The 27259-nt window shown below is 35.4% G+C and overlaps 1 protein-coding gene across 2 annotated transcripts in view; it reads right to left on the reverse strand.

Annotated features, from left to right (window-relative positions):
* Positions 1-27259, reverse strand: part of epha6 (eph receptor A6) — a 248440-nt gene that overhangs the window by 1772 nt on the left and 219409 nt on the right. The window contains exons 6-17 of one of the 2 annotated variants that reach the window (XM_056458117.1): positions 21558-21682; positions 21319-21481; positions 20757-20865; positions 17070-17140; positions 16830-16955; positions 15882-16067; positions 13617-13678; positions 9853-10062; positions 7090-7239; positions 4660-4853; positions 2377-2526; positions 1440-1548 (exon numbers count right to left, since the gene is read on the reverse strand). In XM_056458117.1, the coding sequence (XP_056314092.1) occupies positions 1440-1548; positions 2377-2526; positions 4660-4853; positions 7090-7239; positions 9853-10062; positions 13617-13678; positions 15882-16067; positions 16830-16955; positions 17070-17140; positions 20757-20865; positions 21319-21481; positions 21558-21682 (1655 nt within the window). Of the gene's footprint in view, positions 1-1439; positions 1549-2376; positions 2527-4659; positions 4854-7089; positions 7255-9852; positions 10063-13616; positions 13679-15881; positions 16068-16829; positions 16956-17069; positions 17141-20756; positions 20866-21318; positions 21482-21557; positions 21683-27259 lie in introns of both variants that reach the window. The other variant, XM_056458109.1, reaches the window with a different exon arrangement.

Raw genomic sequence — 27259 nt, forward strand, 5'->3', positions numbered from 1 at the left:
ATGCAAAGGCCTGTTTGTCTAACACAGAGTTTGTAGTTGAGAAGGCTTGTGCTTTTGTCGTTGTGCAGAGAATCAGTAGAAAAAGAGGACGTATGTATGGGTGCGGCCAAATGAGGGCTGGAAACTCCATATGTTAATATCAGCTGTGTATAAACGCGCGAATCAGGAAATGAAAGTTGTTGCGCAACTCCTGACTCTTGCATTGCATTGGGGATACCAGAATTCTGAGAATCAAATTATTCATTTGCACTTAATAAATTACTAATACTTTTGATATTGATCTCCGCCTTCTGAGTTTGTATTGAACTTGCATGGAATTATAGAGCAATATTCCAACAATATTTATTAAAATATGTAGAAAAAATAATTGAAGATTTATTATTTAAATATTTACTGTTTAAATAAGGTAACACATATTGTCATAATTATAGTAATTAAAACACATAATTGTTCATTATTTAATGTTAATGTATTTATTAACATGATCAAAGAATAAGTAATACATTTATTATTGTATTTATTCATCTTTGTTAACATTAGTTTATGTTATTTAAGTTAAATTTAGAATGTTAATCAGCACAACTATGGATTTTAATAACGCCTTATTAAATGTTGATTATTAATACTATTAAACTATGATTAATAAATGCTTTCGAGGTTATTTATACTTAGGTAATGTTAGTAATTACATGAACTAACAGACCATTATTCTAAAGTGTTCTCTTATTTTTAAATAGTGTTAAAGGTGTTATTTTACAGAAACTTTAAAAAAATCCTAATAATTCTTCATAGATTTTAGTGTCATAAAAAGTGTTGGAATGTTTAAATTCTGTCATAAAGAGTTTCTTTTTGCGGATTTCAGTCGATGTCCAGGACTATTTAGACTCATTGTGTTTAAAAAACATCTATGGTACGGCATTGGGTTTAAGTGTACAATTATATCCATCGCCGCATGTAAGCTCTTTCAGTAGCTGTCATCTAAATGCAACACAATGTGGCATCATATTATTTTATTTTCTAAGTTGTGCTAAAGTACAAATAACTTTAGGTAGCACCAGTAGCTCCCTGAGTACAACAGTTTGATGTCACTAATAGAGAAAGCACTGCACACTCAATCAAAAATATGTGGATTTTTTAAATAATGAAAATCTCTTCTGGGTTTCTACTACAAATTTCAGTAATAGAAACAATTTACATTATCTTAAGCCAATCCAGTCTTAATACCTGGAGATCTTTTTTTAATTTTGTAGAGTTTTACACACTGGTCTGTTATTGAAGGGACATCAATGTTAGTGAAATAAATGACCAAACTACCTAATAGTACCTGCCATGAGTATAACCGCATTAACCATTAGGAGGTGGCATAATCACTCATGCAGAAGAACTTTGCTTGCACAATCCAATACATGTATATGTGTGTACTGTGTGTGTTTTCATACATGGAAGCCACTCTGCTGGACGTGGAGGAACTGCAGTCGTAGTGCTTGTATGCTGCTCACTATCCTCCTCTGGTGGCCAATCAGAGACACTCCAATTCTTCTTACATCACTGTTGACAAAACATCATGTGTGAGACATCTGAAACCGACTGCATGAGTATAAAGGGGAAAAAAACGAAATATAATTATATTTATTTTGCTAGGTCATTCACTCCTGTTAACCATTCATTTTTCAATTCAATTCAATTCAATTCAATTCACCTTTATTTGTATAGCGCTTATACAATGTAGATTGTGTCAAAGCAGCTTCACATAAAAGGTCATAGTAAATTGGAACAGTGTAGTTCAGTTTGTAGTGTTTAAGTTCAGTTCAGTTTAGCTCAGTTCAGTGTGGTTTAATAATCACTACTGAGAGTCCAAATACTGAAGAGCAAATCCAACGATGCGCACCTCCATAGATCCCGAAACATGCAAGCCAGTGGCGACAGCGGAGAGGGAAAAAAAAACTTCACTAAAGGCGGAAGTGAAGAAAAAAAAACCTTGAGAGAAACCAGGCTCAGTTGGGCACGACCATTTTAATTTCTCCGCTGGCCAAACAATTTAAAATGAAACAATTTTTCAATTTACTTATTTTATTTAATCAATTTACTCATTAAAAAATGTATGAACTTATTTTATTTTAGCCTTTTCGACATGTCTCAACTCATTTTCAGGACAGGGATTTGTATAATTTAATATTCCAAAAGCCTAAAACTCTTTATCAAAATATAAAAAAAACTGGGGTTCCTTTAAGTCTTCTTGTTCTGGTACCTTTGACTATTTGAACTAAAATAAACCTGCACCCACTACTGAAGGTATTCAATCATGCCTCATGATAGGTAAATGGAGTGCAAAATACAAAAGCCAATACAGAGAACTTAATGCAGAAGTAGACTCACTCAATGGTCATGGTGGATATGGAGTCCAGGGTTGTGTATCCTGCCGCAATGAAGTTGTTCTTGTATTGACTCATTTTGATGGAATCCAACCAGTCGCCGATAGATATGAAGAGAGGGTAGTCTGGCAGATCCTCAGGGGATTCTGGGAAGCTGTTTAAACACGCAACAAACACTGTATGTAAAACAGCAACAGTTTGGCAAGATGAAATTCATTTAGGAACTGCAAGCATGAACTACAGGCAAACCTACACATGTTTTCCCCTACACCTCTCAATTTTGAGATTTTGGGTGATTTAGCTTTTCATTAAGTTTTGTTTTTCACTCTAATATAAATAAAACATCCAAAATACATGTTTACGTGTTTCTTTTGTCACACTTCATTAATTTGTTTCTGTAGATTTCATTTACAACACTTTTAAAGGCAGTTTTCTCAAAATTATTATTTTTTTCCTGCACTGAGCCATGAATGTCCACTTAAGTTGCATATTCATTCATTCATTTGCCTAATTTGAATATTTACATCGATAGTTTTAGAAACATGTAATGCAAATAAAAAGGGAAAAAAAGAAAAGAAAAAAGTTTGCACTTATTTATATAATCAAGCAACTGGGGGAAGTATGCTGTTCTTTTTTTCTCTCTTGCCATGAAGACATTTCCCACTGTTATGTACATGCCTTGTTTCAGTGTTGTTTCTTTCGGTTTAGTTTTGTCATTCTTTTGTCATGCCCCGTCTCCTTAGTTATCGCGTTTTTTGTAGTTATTAATTGTCACCAGTCCTCGTCTCGCTCATATCTATCAATATTGTGATGTGAAAATAAGGGATACCCCGATCTAAAAAAAGAAATAAAATGACTAAATATGTTAATTTGGAGCTGTTTCATTGTAAATAAACAGTTGAAATGGCCAGTAATATATATATATATATATATATATATATATATATATATATATATATATATATATATATATATATATATATATATATATATATATATATATATATATTAAATATTACTATTATTTACAAAAGATTGAATAAATAGCATACATTAGAAAAACCTACAAATAAACTAGCCAACATTTTAGCCTATTAAAATTATTAGCTATTATAAAGAAATTGAATTAAGTTATCAAATCTCATTTACCTTTTACATTCTGATTAAAGAGTAGCGAATGAATCTCTCATTTAGATTTTTTGTCAGATTACATTAAATAACAGAGGGATCACTTAAAAAAATGCACAGATCTAAAAATTTAATGAAATAATGCTCATTTCAAACAAAATGTGTTGTGTTTAAAGACAACTCAGCAAGATCAACATGTTTAGGTGAAAACCCACCAAGATCTTATTATAATTATAATTATTATTATGTGTATATGTCTGTTCAAACATGCACCCAAAACCCAGAGTGTCCACTTTTGCTCAACTTCAAATCACGTGTACAGAATCCATGTGGGAAACAGCGTCTGTTCATCACTATGGAGCACATCAGACAGTCACGCAATGCTACATAAACTCATTTTGAGGTTTGCATACCAGGGGCAACAACACCTGTACTGGAAAGGAACGGAATCTCGCTGTTTTTATATTTACTTCAACTTGTTTTCATGACTAAATAAAATGAAATCACAGAACTGATTCACATTTAAGAGCAAGAGGCGTTCCCTGGTGGTTTGTCGGTAGGAGTTGCGTATAGGGGGGATCAGCTTTTTAATGTTTATTGCCACCCTTCATAGAAAGATTAAAAATATGAGAAAAAAACAGGAAAATAATGAGAGAATTGTAAAATACAGAAGAATCCCGTGAAAAATGGGATGATTGATAGGTATGGTCTCTCTATCTTGTTTAGCCTGATTGTTTCCCTGCACTATAAAAACCAGGGGTTTCCAAACTCTGTCCTAGAGGGCCAGTGTCCTGGAGAGTTTAGCTTCAACCAAACACTCCTGAACCAGCTAATCAAGCTCTTACTAGATATACAGAACTAGAAACTTTCAGGTCAGTGTGTTGAAGTAAGTTGGAGCTAAAATCTGCAGGTCACCGGCCTTCCAGGACTGACTTTGGACACCCCTGATATACACCATAGTATTTGACTCCCATTGTCCCCTAAGATGTTCTCAGTCACCTGTTTTGTTCTGCTTTTGTTTGGTTAATTAATTGATATATGTTTTAATGTTGCGTTTGAATCCTCCCAATCTGCACTACACCACAGACCAGGAAAACCACAAGGAAAGTCTAGTAAGCAATGAATTGATTTGAAGATGTTGTTGTGATGGTGTTCATACCTATTTACATCCTCCACCAGTGTGAGGAGGCTGCTGGGATTGCGGATGAGCTTGTCAAGGAAGCTGACCACGTCATTAAAGTGTGGTCTCCGGCTGCGTTCCTTCTGCCAGCAGAGCAGCATGAGCTGGTGCAGGGCCACGGGGCAGCCCATGGGTGCAGGTAGCCTGTAGCCCTCCTCTATAGACAGAATCACCTGCAGGACAACACACACAAGCTTACTGGGATACACAATCTATAGGCTAGTTTATCACTGGTTGCAGTATTATCACATGCAGTATTAAGCAGGACGCACACGCAGCGCCAAGCAGAACCATACATTTCAGAATTCAAAACAAAGGTTTCTATCAGGGTACACACACCGGCGCCGCAAATCGCGGCTGTCCGCGGCGCCTAGCCATGACTCAGGACAGAGCGCCATCTGATTAGTTTCATGTTAAATATCATGCAAAAGTCCGCGTCTGGTGTGTGATACTTTTAACTGTCATGTGCCCTGCCATGTCGCACCGTGTCACGGTGCTTTCGGTGTGCGACCTGCTTTGGGGATTCATTCCATCAGTGGCATGTAGTGCTTTAACCAGTTAGAGCTTTCCATATGTGTATGTATTAACTAATTAATATATATGTTTTATGGGGGTGACACGGTGGTTCAGTGGTTAGCACTGGCGCCTCACAGCAATAAGGTCCATTGGTTCGAGTCCCAGCTGCGTCAGTTAGCATTTCTGTGTGGTGTTTGTTATGTTCTCCCTGCGAGGGCTCCGGTTTTCCCCACAATCCAAAGACATGCGCTACAGGTAAATTGAATAAACTAAACTGGCCATAGTGTATGTGTGTGAATGAGTGTGTATGGATGCTTTTCAGTACTGGGTTGCAGCTGGAAGGGCATATGCTGTGTAAAACATATGCTGGATAAGTTAGCGGTCAGAAGAGGGAGAGGTATCACAGACGAAAGTGAAGAGCGGGGTGTGGTGGTTGGAGGTGTCAGATGAAACTGTTGCGGGTTGGGGTGTTGGGGTTGGGCATTGGTGTGTGTGTCATGGATGAAACTGATTGTCGGTTGTCGGTTGTGTTGCATGGTTGTGGAGTAGAGCGGGGCAGGGTGGGGGTGTTTGTGAGGAGGGGGATCGGTATAATGAGGTGCCAGATCAGATTTCAGATTTCTTGTTCTGGCACAAATTAAGCCCTGGTTGTATGTATAATAATCTCACATCAGCAAAACATCAACAGTTATAACATTCTGGGGAAAACACACAGTTGAAGCCAATATGAATAGCCCTCCTGTGATTTTTGTTTTCTTTTTCAAATATTTTCCTAATTATGTTACTAGTGTGGCGATGCGGTGGCGCAGTAGGTAGTGATGTCGCCTCGCAGCAAGAAGGTCGCTGGTTCGAGCCTTGGCTGGGTCAGTTGGCGTTTCTGTGAAGAGTTTGCATTTTCTCCCAGTGTTCGCATGGGTTTCCTCCAGGTGCTCCGGTTTCCCCCACAAGTCCCGAGACATGCTGTACAGGTGAATTGGGTAAGCTAAATTGTTTGTAGTGTATGAGTGTGAATGAGTGTGTATGGATGTTTCCCAGAGATGGGTTGCAGCTGGAAGGGCATCCGCTGCGTAAAAAATATGCTGGATAAGTTGGTGGTTGAACCCACTGTGGCAACCCCAGATTAAAAAGGGACTAAGCTGAAAAGAAAATGAATGAATGTTACCAGTGACCTTGCTTATGTTTAATGGAGCAAGGACAATTTCACAGTATTTCTCATAATATTATTTAATTTTATTTTGGAGAGTCTTATTTTTTTGTCTTTTTATTTTGGCTAGAATAAAAGCAAGCATAATAAATAAATAAATAAATAAATAAATAAATAAATAAATATTATTAGCCTCAAAAACTCAATTGGATATTGAACAAACAACATATCTTGCCTACTTAAGCACTTAAATTTCACTTTAGGCTGAATACTAGTATCTTGCAAAAGATACAATTTTATACATTTAGAATAATATTATAAACTGTCTTTATGGCAAAATAAAAGGAGTTACTGGAAATTAGTTATTAAAACTGTTGAGAATATTGGGAATCTTTCTGTTAAACAGCATATGATGTACATGATTTAAAAAAATGGCAGGAGGACTAATACAGTAATTTTGACTTCAACTGTATTTGCTGTAAATGACAACATGTACTTTAATCTGGGAAGAAATGTCATCAGTAATTTACAAATAAAAAAAAATGAAAGAGAATTTTCAAGTGGCCTCTTCTTTGTTTTCATACAGATTAAATATCAGAATAGAGCTACTTCAGTTACTGCATTACTGTACATCAAAAAAAGTGTGATTAAACTCAATAAACTGAATAAACTGATCAACATTTCTGACCAGCCTATAGCAAAGCCCCTTTTTGCGCATCTAAATAAAATCAGTGGCATAAGTCACTTACATCTTGATTGGACATCTCCCAGTAGGGCCGTTCCCCATATGACATCACTTCCCACATGACAATGCCGTAACTCCACGCATCACTGGCTGAGGAAAACTTCCTGTACGCAATGGCCTCCGGAGCTGTCCAGCGGATGGGGATTTTACCCCCCTGGCAAAACAAAACCTTCTCTTTTTACTAAAATCCACTAGTTAACATGGAAAAATGTTTTCAGGTCCAAGCTTCTAATCATCTGAATTGAGAAAAGTTTATCAGCACTGTTTATTTATTCCACTCACACATTAAAGACAAAAGAATTGCATTTACAAAAGTCCCTCTAACATAAGTTATAATTTTCAATAGTATTACAGCCAGCGTTGGGTGTAATTAATTACAAAGTAACTCATTTCTGTAAATAAACTCTTTATCCACTCAAAAAGTTAAGTAAGTGATCACTGCCCATTTTTAGATAATTATATTACAGTTACTTATAAATGTACTTGCCTTAAATACATAATTTCCACAGTTGTGTATAAATTAATTCAGAGAAGAAGAGTAATATACATTGTTATACAAATGTATTTTGGACAACAATTGTTTAAACTAGGTTACATTTGTTAGACAGTTGCATGTGCTTTTTAAACAATAAGCAATGAATTAAGTAAGAAATGAGTGAGTGACAATACATATTGTGTATGAAATGGTGCCAATGCTTTGAAATGTTTCATGTTTTGATATTTTGTATTATTTTTGTGTTAATTTGTTTGTTTTAATAAAGCGAAAAGGCCACATTTGACTCAAATGTAAAGAATTAAAATATATATATATTCTTCAGCCTATGCATTGAGGTTCATAAGGATTTTAAGCAGTATTGAGTCATATTCCTTATTGAAACTGAGAAATAATTACTTTTTGAATTAACTTACCCAGCACTGATTACACCACACTGTGAGTGTATGTTACCACCATTTGTTGTTCACGTTTAGCATTTGAACCCAGTACATGTGAGGCTTGAGGCTTGACATAACAAGTCAGTAACCATCAGTAAATGTTTGGGTAAGTTAGCTACTTTTGAAATTAATGCATTACAATATTAACTTTTGAGTTACAATCTGTACTTGGCTGTTTGTAATAATTAAAAAAAGTTACATTAAACAATAACATTAGACTTCACATTAGGAAACCTTTTATAAAATGTTTTTTTTCATTAATTTTAATTATTATAAATATATTATTTTTTGTGCAAGAATAAATGTTCACATTTAAAGTAGAACTACAGTAAATCTAATTTTTAATGCCAGTTCACACCACACAGACAAACACTATATGCAAATAGTTTTGAACTGTCGAATAAGATTAGTAATGATTTTACTAAGATTTACAATTAAATATTAACTCACATACATTTTCTTTAATGTATACAGCAAAGCTTTTGAGCTGTTTGTAAATGTAAGTTTATTTCTGTCTTACAGATGTATTGTAATTAATGTTTTATATATTTTTGATAATGATATCTCTTAATCTCCAACAGAGAAGTGAATTGCACTGACTCTTGTGAGAAATGACTCAAACTCATGCACTCATGTGTTGTGGATTGGCTGTTTGCTGCATGTGTCACACTTTCAGCTGCATGTGGTCCAGAACAACTTTGGGTTAAACCCAGAGTTGATAAAGAATGTTTCTATCAAGCAAACAAATTAACCTGATCTTAACTAGGTTGGATTTGTTAGGCTTTGGCAATCCAAAACTGACTCTGCAATCTGGACCTTTTTTGTACAACAGGCCTCTCATCAAAAAAAAAAAAAAAGATTATCAGAGCTCAGAAACATCTGCCTTACTTTTGATTTCTCTCAACACGAGGACAGAAGAACGGCCAGTCAATCAATTGATCAATACATCTCAGAAAATGTCAGTGTAAGTGGGAAATAAGCTTCTTTACTACACTGTAAAACCCAACAGACAACTTAATCTAATGAAATGAGTGTAGGTAATTCAAAATTGACTGAAAGTTAATTCTACTCATTTGAAATGAGTTTTGAACTCAGTGTTGAAGGTAATGAGTTAATTAAATACCTCATTACTTCAACTTAAACGAAGTAAGTTCACAGCTACTCTTAGAGATTTTGTTTTATTTAACTCAAATGGTTTGTTGCAATTGGTTTCCTCAAAAGGCTTGAGTTGCCTTAACTTATTGGGTTTTACAGTACTCAGTTGGTTTGAGTTCTCTTTATTTATTGGGTTTTACTGTGCTCAAATTACTTCGTTTACTCAAATGGATTAAGTTTTGAGTTACCTTAACTTTTTTGGTTTTGATTTTGGTTTGAGTTACCTTAACCTTTTGGCTTTTACAGCGTAGTTACTAGAAAAAAGGTAATCAGATTATATAACTCACATTACTTGCAATTCATTACCCCAAACACTGCCAGCAACCAATCACTTTGTGCTTTTCTAGCTAATTAAAAACCATTCTGATTGCTTTTTGCGTAAAATAAGAGTTTTCTTGGAATGCAATAGTTTGTGCCACACTAAAACCCTGTATTAAAAAGTTCAGATGTATTCAGACCCACTTAGCATCTTATTATGACACTAATTACTCAATCAGTCTTCAGAGTAAGCCCTTAATCTCATGTTATACTGCTTAGATAAACTCAATCCAATTCAGTAACACACAACAAGCAGATTGCTGCTAAGCTCCAGAGACTGAGGATCAGCTTGGGCTCTCTGGATTGTTATTAACTGTGAACAGGCCTGAATGTAAATGAAGAGGGTGCATGTGTGGCTTACTGTGGTGGTGTAAGCTGCCTCCGGGTCGTCCTCCAGCACCCTGGACAGACCGAAGTCCGACACCTTACACACCAGGTTGTCATCCACTAGAATATTTCGGGCTGCCAGGTCTCGGTGGACATAGCCGATGTCGGACAGGTACATCATACCTGAGGCAATGCCACGCAGCATACCAACCAGCTGGATCACGGTGAAGTGCCCATCATGCTTCTACAGAAGAAGAGCCAAGGAAAGGGAAATGAGAGGCGGAGAGGTTTTGCATTGTATCATAATGAACGATGCAAATATTCACATTTATTTGAAAGAATAAGAGACTATAGTGTTAAGAGTAGGTGCTGTGAATGTTATTCATTCATTCAATCACTTATTGTCGTTGAAGTTTGCCCTGAAAATGATATGAAAATGCAAAGATTTGTGCAAGCTTTGAAAAAACTACTGTCTATCTTTGAGTAAACTACAGTATTAATATGTAAAATTGTAAAAACTGTGATGTCATGCACATTTATAGTTATTTTCAGTCTATTGACCTTTTTCTGCAATGAGGAAGAGCGCTCGTTTTTTTTTTCGATTGTTTAGAACTTCTGATTCAGTGCCAATGGGAAAAATGACTACACTGTAAAATGCTGTAAATTTTACAGTATTACTGACAATTTTTACAGTATTCAGGGATGTGATTTTTACGGATACGAATTTCTGTATTTTCCGAGCTCAATGGGGCGACCCCTGTAATTTGTGTAAATCCAAAAGTAGGAGGGTGTCTCCATCGTCATCAAAGCAGATGACCTGCTACATTCCGGATATCTTTCAGGGACGTAATGGTAGACCTACCAAGGCTACTGCATAAATGACATAATGATATTGTGCAGTCCTATAATGTGACAAAGTCACTGACAATATCCAAGATTCTGAAATCGATTTGAATGCGTGTGCGGCTGTTTTTTCCACGCTCACATTTACATGTCACGACCAAGTGTGCTCTAAGTACATTGTCAATTTTTACAGTGTAGGAATAATAAATAGCAGAAAACAGTCAAACTACTTGCTCAACAAACAAGCGTGTTCATGACTATACATAAAAACTAAAATAATATGATAAGAAAATATCAGTTTATTACATAAAGTAGCATAATGAGCTGTTTTTAACATCTAAAAATCAGTGGAAATGAATGAGACCGGAAGTCTGGAGCCAACAAAAATCCAATTGCTGGCCTGGGTGTATATGAAGAATAAGATCACTAAAAGGGAAGTCAAACTTATTTTAAGTTTAACATTGGATTGAAAAATTAAAGGTACTCTATTTATTGTTATTAATAACCACACTAACTTCAATACATTTTACAAGAACATTGGGATAACTATGCTATATTCTATGGTGTTTTGAATGTATTGTTGTATTTGGTTTCTTTTCTCCCCCTCTCTCTTTCTGTTACCTGTTTCTCAGCTAGGTGTGGAGGAGAGGAGGTTAATTAATTGCAACTGCTGCTCGTTGCCCTGCAAGCTTAAAAGCTGACCAGTTACAAGCTGCACTGAAGCTTGCTTTCAGAGTGTGGTCTCTGTCCTGCCTGGTTGTTTTGTGCAATTGCATTAACACGGCGCGCACATGACAGTTAAAAGTATCACACACCAGACACGGACATTTGCATGATATTTAACATGAAACTAATCAGATGGCGCTCTGTGGCGCGGCAGAGAAATGAACAGTGTCCTGAGTCGTGGCTGGGTGCCGCGGACAGCCACCGACTTGCGGCGCCGGTGTGTGTACCCTGATAGAAACCTATGTTTAGAATTCTAAAATGTGTGGCGCTACGCGGCGTGCCACTGAGCGGTGCTTTTGGTGTGCAACCTGCTTAACAATGTCCTGAGTCATGACTGTGCGTCACGGACAGCTGCCGACTTGCGGGGCCGGTGTGTATACCCTGATAGAAACCTATGTTTAGAATTCTGAAATCTATGGCGCTACGTGGCGCTCCGCCAAGCAGCGTTTCTGGTGTGCGACCTGCTTAATACACCCTGAAAACCAACTGCAGAATAAACAGCTGAAGTAAATGGTCCTGCAGTTCTCCTAATCTCTGATATATGTTATATTTGCACTGTGGCTAAAATGAACAGAAGTCTTTATTAAACTCTCTCTTTATCAGTTAATAAACATTATTACACTACATTATTAATTAAACACTACACTATCAGGTAACCAGCTTATTGAAAGGGGCGGCTATTTGTTTTCTGAAAAAACACCTTTTTGCAGTTATTTACCTGATTTTTATTTAATTATGAGGTATAAATAATGCATTTTTTTTGTGACATTTTAAGAACTAATTTTTGCTGGATTAGCTTGTCCGATGGTGATCATAACCACACTTTCTGATGTACCAAAATATTTCCAACCATTCCAACCATCAAATTTTTTCAAATCACTGTTTGACTATTTTAAGTGTTTATTTACAACTGTACATTTAAACTGTAAGTTTTGTATCACAATTTTATAAATAATGACAATTTCGAATAAAAAATATGGAAAGATTTTTATTTTTAAAATACAAATTAATTATCATCTATCAATATTATAATTTTTTTTCTATTAAAACTAGTTTTGAATTAAACACTGAAGCCTACAGGCAAATAACAAACTGGCCAGCACATTAAGTGTTCCTCAGTCAGAATTTAGCCGTTTGAATAATCAGAAAAAAAAAAAATACATAATAACAATCCAACTTTTGGTCTTTCGAACCACCAGAACCCCTTTTGGCTACGGGCCTGAAACTTTATAAATTGTATGAAGAGAGGATTAATTATTAATATATTTTAATAGCAGTTAAATAAATAATAGTGTACATATATATATATATATATATATATATATATATATATATATATATATATATATATATATATATATATATATATATATATATATACACACACACACACACACACACACACACACGTGTTTGATTCACCCGTCCCAACCAATGTCAAGTGCAAACCTACACCCTTGGTTCAATGACTCCTTCATCCTTACAATCAGATAATTTAAAAATGAAACAACAGAAAACACAACCTCTCCCTTTTTTAATAAGTGCACTAAATTACTTCTGTAAAGCATTGATGTAATTTGAATGTACAGTAAACTTTATGTTCTATACTTTCCCTGCTGTCATTGTAATTTTTTGCCTACATTTTCAATTCAGTCAATTAATTTTATGTTCATTTTTGCTACTGTCTTCACCTACTGTATGTATCAACACAATCTCACGGCAATTCATAACTTGATTTAGCGGCTTATTCGTACCATCTAATTAATACATTTTAGTATGATTTGCTCATCCCCCAATGACGATTGGGTTTAGGGGTGGGATTAGGTGCCACGTCTCCTTTTTAAAATCATACAATTTCGTACGAATTAGCCACTAAACTGACAAAACATAAAACACTTATGTTTTCTCGTGAGATCAGGCGATATATATATTTGCTGGGAAATATAAAATAAATAAAATATTCAGAAAGATAATATAAATATGTTGAAATGTAGTGATTTTTTAAAAATATTATTTTACGAGATCTTGAAGACTCCTTAGAAGTTTACCCCCTGGGTGACAATCACTGTTTTAGACTACAACAATACAGGATTTGTCAACTTCCAAAGACATTTTATTTGAACAATCAATCAGTTTTCACAATAAAAAAAAACTCTTGCTATTAAATGAATGTAGGTGACATAAATAAGGAATTACAGATGTGGTTTGCGACTTTCAAAGTTTTCATACCCTCAGAAAAGAGTCCAAGGAGCCATTCTCCATGTATTCCACCACAATCATCACAGGCCGACCTACAAAGAGGAAAACAGGACACCTGTAAGTAATGGACAAAGTTTCATGGAAAGAAACTGAGCGAAATGGGACAGACATCACAACATTATTCATCTCTGTCTTCAAGTGACTGGTCATTTCCACAATGTTGAATGCAGAAGTTCAATTTTGGCTTCATCAGCAGTGTTTATTTTTTGTGATGTAATGCTAATTTAACATCTGCTCATTTCAAGTAGGCAGTGAATGTTGGATTAAATGAAAGACAAGACAAAACTACAATCACATTTTTTTTCTTTTTTCTGTTTTTCTCTTATAATAGGAGACAGAATATGTATAGCATGGAATCAGTATTTGTTTCCATGTCAGAGCGTAGCTGTGAGTGTATCAAACTAAGGACAAACATGTATCAGGCAGAAAACGGCTTTGGGCCAATGATGATCCAACCTATTCTGTAATTCGTTTCATCCATTCGTTTCATCCAAATTTGCAATTCATGATATCTTTATCTTTTTAATTTATGTATTTATTTGTTGCCTACTGTGATACACATATCTATATATATATGTATATATATATATATATATATATATATATATATATATATATATATATATATATATATATATATATATATATATAAATATATACACATACATAAACATATATACATACATACAATCATACTCACATTTATATATATATATATATATATATATATATATATATATATATATATATATATGTATGTATATATGTGTATGATTGTATGTATGTATATATGTGTATGTATGTGTATATATATATATATATATATATATATATATATATATATATATATATATATATATATATATATATATATATATATATATATATATATATATATATATATATATATACATACATAAACATATATACATACATACAATCATACACATATATACATACATATATATATATATATATATATATATATATATATATATATATATATATGTATGTATATATATATATATATATATATATATATATATATATATATATATATATATATATATATATATATATATATATATACACATACATACACATATATACGTACATACAATCATACACATATATACATACATATATATATATATATATATATATATATATATATATATATATATATATATATATATATATATATATATATATATACTGTATGCGTGTCTGTTTTTTTTTTGCATCTGGCCCTCAGCCCAAATAGTTTGGACACCACTGACATAGAGATTTTGGAGCACAATATGCTGCCTTATTTTCCAGGGACGCCCATGCAAAACAACATTCTGCACACATAAAGTCCTGGCTGTGGAGGAAGAGGATACAGGTACTTGACTGACATGCCTGCAGTCCCGACCTGTCTCCAATAGAGAATGGAAGATAGACAACGAAGACCCTGTACTGTTGCCCACCTTCAGACTTGTTTGCATGATGAATGAAATAAAATTACAACTGAAACACTTCATCACTTGGTATCTTCAGTCCCTAAATGTCTTTTAAGTGTTGTAAAAAAGGAATGGCAACATTACAAAGTGGTAAATGCTTTACTCTTCCAACTTTTTTAAAATGTGTTGCAAGAACCAAAATTGGAATACATGTTTATTTTGAAATAATATTGTCAACTAGAAACAATAAAAATCATGAGGAACATATTAAATCATCTTTGTTGTATTGTCTGCAATGAAATGCAAGTCAAAGTAAATTTAGAAATCACAAATTTTAATCTTTTTTTTTTTTATTAGTGTTTTCCATACTGTTTCAACGTTTTCTGATTTGAGGATATATATATATATATATATATATATATATATATATATATATATATATATATATATATATATATATATATATATATATATATTATTTATTTTATTTTTTTAATGTTCATTAAATCAAAAGTGATGGTAAATAATGAGCTGTTTTTTTTATAAAGAAAATTATAAGGTGAAAAATATAATTATTTTCAAACAAGTGTTTTCTAAAAACACAAAGAGGTTACATCATGGTTAATACAAAGTTTCTATTAGTTTTTTTAACACTGATGAGAATAAAAATCAACATATCAGAATAGTTCTGAAGAATCATGTGACATCTATGTTTAATAATATAAATAAGATGGTTCTGTCCATCAATCTGTCAATCAATCAATCAATCAATCATAGACTACACTTCTCTTACTCTTTGTGACTACACCCTCCAGATGGATGATGTTAGGGTTATCGAACTGTCCCATGATGCTCGCCTCTCGCAGAAAGTCTCTTCTCTGACGTTCAGTGTATCCTCCCTTCAGAGTCTTTATGGCCACAGGAATTTCCTTCTTTCCTGGAATACGAAGACGACCACTGCACACCTCGCCAAACTCGCCTGTAAGACACAAGCACAACCTAATTTTTCCAAACGCATGATGCTTGATCAACTTGATTGATAATCTTGGAACATTAAAAACAACCAATCAGATATGAAGAATAGTTAACAATTCATGTCAAGTTTAAACTTATACAATCAGGATGAGATGTATTCACATAGTTCATATCAGGATTTCAGGAATACAGTCAGAGTTAGATTTAGAAATTCATTTTTGATTCAGTTTTTTTAAGAGAAATCATGTTATTTGCAAAATGTGGTGAATCAGGAAGGTGTCAAACAGAAAAATCAGGATATGCCAGGAAACACACGTTCACAAGTTCATTTTCAGTGTTGTAGTTACTGGTTGTACTTTAACATACTAAACACTAGATGGCAGTCAAACTATACCAAACAACCATGTACATAAGACACTTAACAACGTTCTCTTTGTGACAATTATTTTGCATTGAATTATTTCCTACTTATCTCACTGAAGATTAGATTCAGATCATTTTGTCTTCGGAGAATAACAAAGTGATTTTTCAGAGGCAGTTAAGGGCTTAACTGGGAAAATGATTTGAAATGTATTTTAATTAGACACAAAATTGCAACCCAAGCCTGGATCTGGAGACTAAAGGAGAGAGAAAGACACATAATATTTTAAATAAATTTATCTTGTAACTAAACATGTCATGAGTTAGAAATAATTAATTTTGGATGAAGAAAAAGCTGGAGTGGATTATGGGCTGCTGAGAAATAGCTGTAAAAAAGAGATCTGACCCGCTCCGATGACCCTTTCGATTCGGATACGAGATGGATCGATTTCCTTGGCAAACTCATGAACGGCCTGTGAAGGGTCCTCGTAAGTGTCAGGGTCAATGTACGTCTTTAATCCTGGGAATGGTACTAAAAACACAAGGTTACAAATGATATATGTATTTTTTTGTTGAGGAACTGTGAATGTATCTGAAACTATATTATGTGTGTATGTGATTTATGTATGTAATTAAGATCTCATACCATGCCCGTTTTGATACTGAGTCCTTTTTTTGTCTTCTGACTTTATCTTTGATTTTATATACCACTGGCACCTGTCCGAGCAAAGAGAAATGTAACAGATTAGTGGAAACATTGTTATTTTGTGAATATAAATCCCATCTAGACATAAATTATATTCTATTTTCTTATTTCTGAAAGTGTTGTTGTTGATGTTAGGTAGGACGTTTAACCCATTTGTGCCCATATTTTTCAAAATGGTTCCATGTAGCCTTGTTAATAGTGTCCTATATGAACATGTCTTGCATTTAATTTCTCCAGGTTTTTCATCTTTTTTTTTCTAGAAAATCATATTTGAATATGCGGCAACTATAGTTTCCGATGGGCAAATGTGTTGTAAGAACACTTCAATGTAAAATTTGCATAGGAGAAGAACATTTGGCAGTCTAACTCAAAACAACTGGTTTCAACAGATTATTCATATTCCAAAGCACATTTATTATGTTTAAATCTAGAAAACCATTCGATATGAACCCCCAGTGCATAATTACAGCAGTCAAAGAAAACAATAACATACAAAATAATGACCAAAGAGCCCAAGTAAAGTAAATACTGCTCTCTCCACAATGGTGATGTCTAACAAAATAAGTATTTTTAGCAAATCTCTCTATGACAGAAATATCCAAACAAGTTAGTAATAAGCGAAGCTGCTGATGCTGTTCGTGGAGTTGTTTAATGATCCTAATGAGCTGAGATTTTGAGAGACACAATGAGAGTTGAGTACCTCTAAAGCCATGTCAACATGTTATTTTTGTAAACAAAACGATTTTTTCTCCATTTTCTAAAAGACACAGACTCTGGTGCTTTTGAAATCTTCACGCTGTCAAGAGATTCAAAAATTTGGGTTAGAGTGTTTGTGTTTTTGTGTGGATGAACAGTCAAACTGTGTAGAAAAAGCTGCGATTTAGACAATACCTATGTTTGTGTGTACAGCAGGGCCTAAGGTTGTGACTGAATTCAGTTTTAATTTTGTGTTTTTTTCAGTGATTCTGCCTATTAACAGAAGGAGTTCATTATTCCTTGTTCACTCAGCACTTTAACTCTGCTCCAACTCTCTTTGTGGGAGTGAAACCAGTGGGAGCAGTTGATTTTACTCTGAGGATTTTGCTGTGTATCAAATTATGTATCAAAAAAGTCTACTTTAAAGTAAATATATCAGTTAAAGGGTTAAGTTATTTTTGGCTGGCAAAATGTTTCATAATTTTGTATTATGAAAGAAAAAAAGAAAAAAAAAAAACAATAAACAAGACCAATAACCTTTATTTATTAACTTATTAACACATTACTCCCTAATTTCTCATGATTTATATACTTACAAGGTTTTTGCCCATTGGCAACTATTAGCTGCCACATGAACATTTGAGTAAGTATAGAAAAAAAAACTATAGATTTATTGAAAGATGTGTTTTGTTTGGATAAATCTAGAGACCCTCATGATTATGTTGATTTGTATTTGTGAACAAAAAATAATTTTCAGTCATATGAAAATTGCCTTCATTTAGGAGGGTTTGCCTCCATTTTGCATTCTGGGAAATTTGAAAGCCTTACGTGACAGTAATTCAATCAACTCCCTTCTTTTCTTTCTTGAAACCTTTTATTTGGTGGTTTGCTTGCATGTCATTGACAAATTAAACATGGATAACATGTAGAAAATAACTTAAAAAAGGAAAATGTCAACTATGAATTTTGGCAACTATTGTTGCCGGTGGGCTTAAATGGGTTAACTTTTGAATAAAAAAAAAAAAAAAAAGATGGTCTTGATACAAATCTCTCACATGACCAGATCAGTTTACATACTTCATGTTTGCACAACTAAAATATATAAAAGTCAATTATTTGAAAAATATAATATATTATAAGACATTGTCTAAACTGAAAAGACAAAATTGGCCGTAGTGCATGTATGTGAATGTATGTATGTGTATGTAAGTGAATGAGAATGTATGGATGTTTTCCTGTACTGGGTTGCAGCTGGAAGGGCATTCGCTGTGTAAAACATATGCTGGATATGTTGGCATTCCGCTGTGGCAACCCGTGATGAACAAATGGAATAAGCTGAAGGAAAATGAATGAATGAATGAATGAATGAATGAATGAATGAATGAATGAATGAATGGCTTAATCACTGTTCATGGTTCTGAAGCTAGTGTCTGTGGTGCTGAAGCCATTGTCTCTGTCCATGGTGCTGAACGGACAGCAATCACGTAACCATAAAACAAGACATAGTATGGCTGAATGGCTGCTGAAATGTTGAAATTAAAATGATGAACATCTAAAGAGCATTCATTTGTAAATTAATTTCAGTCCTCGACAAATGAGGACACTGATTCTGTCCGTCATTATGAGCCCCTGATTTATTTGAAAAGTGCTCGAAACCAGATTTTGCTCCCTGGTAATCTGCTCCAGCAGCTGAACATGGTGCCATCAGCCCCTGCAGCTGTGTGAGGATGTGATGGCACTGGGGCTCTGGCTGACTGAGGTTTCACACAGCGCACTGCACATGCTGATATTGCGAATCACAGGACTGTGTGGCATGTTTAAGCTTGCTGTCAGTCTCACAGCAGGACATTTCATGGCAGCAGACACGGACGCTGCCGGGAGCCTGCAGCATTCCGACTAATTAGGCAGCGACATGGCTCAGCCAATCGGAAAATAGGAAGGTGCTCCGTGGCCAACAGGCCTATTAGACGATGGCTGGATAAGCAAGCAGCTAAATTAAGGGTAAACGAGTGAATGAACGAAAATATCCATGACACATATAGCCACAGATAAGACAGACGTGCGAAGGAACGAGCAAACGGACAGAAAGACAGACAGACAGACAGACAGACAGACAGACAGACAGAGAGACAGACAGAGAGACAGACAGGCACAGGTAAATAGATAGATAGAAAGGACATACATACAGACATATAGATAGATAGATGGATAGATGGATGGATGGGTGGGTGGGTGGACGGATGGACAGACGGACAGATGGATAGATGGACGGACGGCCGAACGGCAGATAGATAGATAGATAGATAGATAGATAGATAGATAGATAGACAGATAGACAGATAGATAGATAGATAGATAGATAGATAGATAGATAGATAGATAGATAGATAGATAGATAGATAGATAGATAGATAGATAGATAGATAGATAGATAGATAGATAGATAGTCCAATAAAATCAGACAGGCATAAACAGACAGACAGACAGATAGACAGACAGACAGACAGACAGACAGACAGATAGATAGATAGATAGATAGATAGATAGATAGATAGATAGATAGATAGATAGATAGATAGATAGATAGATAGATAGATAGATAGATAGATAGATAGATAGATAGATAGATAGATAGATAGATAGATAGATAGATAGATAGATAGATAGATAGATAGATAGATAGATAGATAGATAGATAGTCCAATAAAATCAGACAGGCATAAATAGATTGACAGACAGACAGACAGACAGACAGACAGACAGACAGACAGACAGACAGACAGACAGACAGACAGACAGACAGACAGACAGACAGATAGATAGATAGATAGATAGATAGATAGATAGATAGAGTAAATGCACAAGCACAACATCTGTTCATCTATCCTGAAGTGTATTTACTTGCCCTCTCATTATTTGCTCCCTCATTACCTGCCAGTGATGAGAAGGAAGAGGGTGAGAATGACGAGGAGAGAGAAGCCCCCCACTGTGGCTGTAACAATCACCAACACCTGGCCCTGATCAACTGCCTCCTCAGAGTCTGAAACCGTGAGAGAGAGGAGAGAGAGAGAGATTGCAATAGTGTTTGTGTGTGAGTGTGTGCGCGCAAGTCAAAGGAAAAGAGAAAAAAGAAGAGAAAGAAGCACAAAAACAATAAAGTCTCTTTTTCAATGCAGGTTCATGTTTGTGATAGGTGGGTGACATGCGTTCATGCATTCGCAACCTCATTTTATTAAGACTCCGAAACGGCTTAATGCCAGCTGACAGGTCTGTGGTATTTACATACTGTGCGCTAAGATAAGCCCAACAGCAATACTGAAGTACTGAAATCACAGGGCATTCACAGTAAACAGAAAACGTTCCCTTTAAACATTTGTTTAAAACTCTATTCACGCAGCTGACATGGTATGACCACAGTTTCAGAAAATTGGACATAACTGCAGCGTTTTAGGCTAACAGGTATTGAAATGAAGCAATTTAGAGAAATGCTTACCTTCATCTCCTGTGGCGAACTCAAACTTAGGGCTGTAACTGCTGTAGCCGGCGAGGGTTCGAGCGCGCACATGAAACGCATAAACTGTGGAGGGCTTCAGTCCTGTCACTATCACGCTTGGAGATTTTGTACGTGTAGATGAATAACTTAACTGTTCCTGTTCCTAAACAAATGTGAGAAATGAACATTTAACCTACAGTTCATTATTACAGTATTAGAGAAAAAAGTAGTTAAATTACCTTTTCATAATACTTAATCTCATAGTCCAAGATGGCAGCATGTGGCTGTTCAGTTTCCTGCCATGAGAGGGCGACACTAGTTTGAGATGCCCAGTCTTTTCTTACCACACCTACCAGAGACGGACCTGAGAGACAAAAACAATTAGTCAGTAATGAAAATATGTTTTCTAAAAGAATAGACCCAAGTCAGGGTAAAACCATGTTTAATTCTTAGTTCGACAACATGTGGCAGACCAACAGGCTTCTTCCCCACTCAGGTTAAGTCCCAAGCACTTACTCTTCCTAGCAGTGAGGGGATTTGGACAACATGTCCACCCATCTCCTGCGTTTTGGGCAACAATGTAATGATTGATGGGTCCCTGGCCATCAGCAAGAAGGAGACGGAGATCCAACAAACTTTTAAATACTTTAATAACTAAATAAACACAAAACAAATGAGTCCTTCACGGCAACTACTGTCAAGCTGAAAGCAAAACAAACATAAGCTGCAGGTCTGGTCCTCTCTGGTCTTTCACTTCTGTATCTTCTCCTTTTCATGCCGCAGTCACACTAGAGTTTGAGCTTGCGCAATTCTGTCGTACAATGCTGCGAAAAGGGGGTGGGATTGAGCAAGATGATTAGACATTTAAAAAAGCGAGCAATTGGTCCATATTTTAAATTTCTGTACGCATCACATGATTGCGTGAGACCAATCAAGGATCAAAACATGACCTCTCATCATGTGATGCGGACAGAAATGTAAAATATGGACTAATCGCTCACTTTTTTAAATGTCTAATCATCTTGTTTATCCCCACCCCCTTTTCGCAGGGCCGTATGACAGAATTTCACAAGCCAAACTCTAGTGTGACTGCAGCTTTAGCGTGCGTATGAATGGAAGTCTGTGGGGAGAAAAGTGCGGTCACACTGGGCATTTCTCCTAATAGATTTCCATTTATCCGCACGTGAAAGCATCAGACCGGAAACGCAAGGTCATGCGTCAAGTTTCGCAGGTTGCTGCAGTGCAAAGTTCAAGCTTGGTGAACTCTGACCTGCGAAATCGCATCACTTGAGTGCGTGAGACCAATCAAGGATCAAAACATGACCTCTCTGGACAGAAGTTTAAAACATGGAGCAATCACTCGCTTTTTTAATGTCTAATCATCTTGTTTAATCCTGCCCCTTTTCGCAGCGACGTACGACACAATTTTGCAAGCTCAAACTCTAGTGTGACCAGGGCTACATACTTTTTCATGACTCTCTGCCCCACCCCACTCACTACAATTGCACCCTATGGGAAACCATGTTCATGGATGAGCTAAAGTATTTAAAACTTATAATCATGGCAGTATGAAGCGGAGAAAGTCTGAAAGCCATCAAAGTGAAACAAGACTATTGAAGCATCTGGAAGATGAGCTTATTATGGAAAATAAGAAATCAAGGGTGTATGATATCATGCATGGTGTCACTAGACACGCTCAGCGTCACTAGTTAAAATAGTTCACTTCGCTGTTATCGGAACATTCCTCAAAACATTTAGGATAATGTACTGTAAGTGAATAAGTCGGCAAGACCTATAACAGCGATTTGTGTGGTTTATATATTAACAAATTTTGAGAGGATCACATGCTTATGATTGTCCATTAGCTTACAATTGATTCACCAATCAGATGATTCCTAACTCACTATAAATAACCAGTTTCTTATCTCAGTATCTTCAACTTGAAGAACCCCCCCACCCCCAACCCTACTCATCCCCCCTTTCTAGATGGCCGACATGGCAAGTCTCTGGTTAAAGTCCCTACTAAACCAGTTGACATTTCTGGGCGGAGCTTGATTGTCCTCCCCATGTTCACGTGGGTTTTCCCTGAGTCCTCCGATTTCCTCCCACAGTCCAAAAAAACACGCAACCTAAGTAAATTGAACATACCAAACTGGCCTCAAAGTCAAGCTCTTAGGAAGTTTTATATCTCTCCTCAGCCATCCCTATATCTGTCATTGGCCAGAAATAAGTCAGGGGAGTTCATCAAGATCTACCTGAGCTCAAACTCCCCTCTCGCCCTGCCAACGGGAGGGATGCCAAACAAGCTTATTATCAATTAGTAATGAACTCAGTCAGTGTGAACTCTTGAAAGTATTTTAATAAAATATTCTTACATGTTGTGAATTTAATTATTTAGTGCAGCACAATTTTGCAGCACTCTTTTGTGGATGTACTTTAATATCTGAAAGTGGAGCAAAACTCCCGGTAACATGTTATTTTGATGCTCCATTTGAGTATTAGTAGACTGTCTGCTGATACTGCTCCTTCAACAGACATTTAACTGACAATAAGAAACTTTGCAAGTACATGTCAACTTACATTAACCCAAACCCCAACCTAACAGTCTACATATAATCTAATGAGAATTAGTTGACATGTAGATGCAATGTATCTTAAATTCAACAAACAGACCATCAAAATAAAGTGTGACCAAACTCGCATGGAAAAATGTGTTTTAGGTTTTCCAGAAAAGTAACCAATGCCAATTTTATTTATATGAAGTGACATTTTTGACTGCAAGTCTATCTATAAGAACCTCATTGACATCCCTGTTCAATTCAATTCACTTTTTGTACGTTCCTACAAGCCACTATTTAAAAAAGCTGAGCATAAGCTTAAAATATAATAATATATTTGTCATGACATCCACTGCGTAAAACATATGCTGGATAAGATCCGCTGTGGCCACCCGTTATTATTAAAGGGACTAAGTCGAAAAGAAAATGAATGAATGAATATTTGTCAAGGATAAATGAATATATATGTTTTTATATTATATATAAGACAGCAATCTCAAACTTCTATGAAACATTTCTACATATATATTTTTTAACCCTTGTTTCTTATCTATTAGTGACCCATGTACTTTGGATTAATAGAAATATAAATATTTCAGGGCCACACAGTGGCTCAGTGGTTAGCACTGTCACCTCACAGCAAGATGGTCACTGGTTTAAGTCCCAGTTTGGTCAGTTGGCATTTCTGTGTGGGGTTTGCATGTTCTCCCCATGTTCGTGTGGGTTTCCTCCAGGTGCTCCGGTTTCGCCCACAGTCCAAACACATGTGCTATAGGTGAATTGAAAAAACTAAATTGGCCCTAGGTCATGTGCGTGAATGAGTGTGTATAGGTGTTTTCCAGTAATAGGTTGTGCTGTAAGGGCATCCGCTGTGTAAAACATATGCTGGATAAGTTGGCAGTTCATTCCACTTTGGCGACCCCTGATGAATAAAGGGACTAAGCCAAAGGAAAATGAATGAATAAATATTGCAGGAATATGTATATTTATATATTCAAACATTTACATAAATGTATGTGTGTGTGTGTGCATATCTGTCTGTCTTTGTGATTTTTAATCCATTTGTGCCCAAATTTTTCTAAATGGTTTCATTCATATACATAGCCTTGTTAATAGTGTCCTATATTAACATGTTTTGCATTTATTTTCTATAGTTTTTTTCTCAAAAATCGTATTTGAATATGCGGCAACTATATTTGCTGGGGGGCAAATATGTTGTAAGAACACTTCAATGTAAAATTTGCCATTCTAACTCTAAAGAACTGCTTTCAACAGATTAATTTATATTCCAAAACACATTTATTATGTTTAAAACTAGAAAACCATTCGATATGAACCCCCAGTGCATAATTACAGCAGTCAAAAAAAAAAAATAACATACAAAATCATGACTCGAAGAGCACAAGTAAAGTAAATACTGCTCTCTCCACAATGGTGATGTCTAACAAAACGAGTATTTTTAGTAATTCTCTCTATGACAGAAATATCCAAACAAGTTTGTAATAAGTGAAGCTGCTGATGCTGTTCGTGGAGTTGTTTAATGATCCTAATGAGCTGAGATTTTGAGAGAGTTCATTATTCAAAGTTCAATCAGCACTTTAACTCTCTTTGTGGGAGTGGGACCAGTGAGAGAAGTTAATTTTACTCTGAGGACTTTGCTGTGTATCTAATTATGTTTCAAAAAAGTCTACACTGTAAAACAAAAATCTGTAATTTTATGATTTATTTCCAGCAGCTGGGGTGCCAGGGAAAAAAACGCAAAATAACAGCCGTTAAATTAAAGAAAGTTACCGTAAAATAACGGACATTAAATTACATTTCTGTAATTTAACTGTCATTTTTTACTTTTTTTTCCCCGCACCCCTGCTGCCAGAAATAAACCGTAAAATTACAGAATTTTTTACAGTGTATTTTAAAGATATCAGTTAAAGCAGTTTTTCCCAACCCTGTTCCTGAAGGCACACCAACAGTACACATTTTCAACCTCTCCCTAATCAAACACACCTGAATCAACTCATCAGAAGATTAGAAGAGACTCCACAACCTGAAGTTAATGGGTCAGATAAGGGAGACATTCAAAATATGTACTGTTGGTGTGCCTCCAGGAACAGGGTTGGGAAACACTGAGTTAAAGGGTTAGGTTATGTTTAGATGGGGTATTATGAAAGCAAAAAAAAACAAAACAAAACAAGACCAATAATCTTTCTTATTCAATTTATTAAAACAGTATTCCCTAATTTCCCATAATTTTGTGCTTACAAGGTATTTGCCCATCGACAACTATAGTTGTCACATGAACTTTTGACAAAGTGTAGAAAAAACTATAGATTTATTGAAAGATTTGTTTTGTTTGAATAAATCTAGAGACCCTCATGATTATGTTGATATATATTTCTGAACAAAAAAATTAATTTTAGTAATATGAAAATTGCATTTATTTAGGAGGGTTTGCCTCCATTTTGCATTCTGGGATTAAGGGTGGGAAGTTGGAAGCCTCATGTGACAGTAATTCAATCAATTCCTTTTTTTCTTTCTTGAAATCTTTTATTTGGTTGTTTGCTTGCCTGTCATTGAGAAAATGAAACATGTATAACATGTAGAAAATTGCTTATAAAAGGAAAATGGCAACTATGAACTTTGGCAACTATAGTTGCGGGTGGGCTTAAATGGGTTAAATCAGCACAAAAATGAAACACTTAGGCAGTTATGTTATGCAGTTTTTAACAAAAAACAGCTTTTAGCCATCATAGCACCTGCTCTGGCAAACAAATCAAGCTCCGATACCATGTTTCGATTTATGTGAAATGTTTTTCCCCTCTTTTAACACAAGCTTTGAAATTTTGCTCATCATTGTAATTATCCATCTCTGCTTATGCTATGTGAAGATAATGCACTCTATCATGGTTCAGTGAGGTGGAAGAAGCCAAGAAAAACACAAAGAAAATCCATTAGAGACCTGCATCTGAGGCCATTTACAATTAGTACAATTAGTCTATAAGCCTCTGCACTTAAGAAGATCCACACTCAATACAAACGATAATATACACAAAAAAATAATAATTAAAAAATCCGCCACCTCTCTCTAACACTGTACACTTTAACAGAAACCATTTTACTTTTCCCCCCTCTTTCACCCCAGTGACTGAAGGGACGCCCACAGGAAGGTGGAGCCGATCTCTAATTGAATCCTGGAGCAGATTAAAGTAGTGGGTGAATGGCATTAGCCAGACTGATTGAATTTCTCCCAGGTAAATATTCACTCTGGAAGCCCATGGAGACTGCCTGCACGGTAATCACTACCTCTGTCAAAGTAATCAATCTCTCACTGTTAAAACAGCTGGGAAAATATAAGGGGTGGACAGGGAACGGGAGGGTTTTAGGTA

This window comes from Danio aesculapii, chromosome 1 (assembly GCF_903798145.1).
Source record: "Danio aesculapii chromosome 1, fDanAes4.1, whole genome shotgun sequence".
NCBI classification, from domain to species: Eukaryota; Metazoa; Chordata; class Actinopteri; order Cypriniformes; family Danionidae; genus Danio; species Danio aesculapii.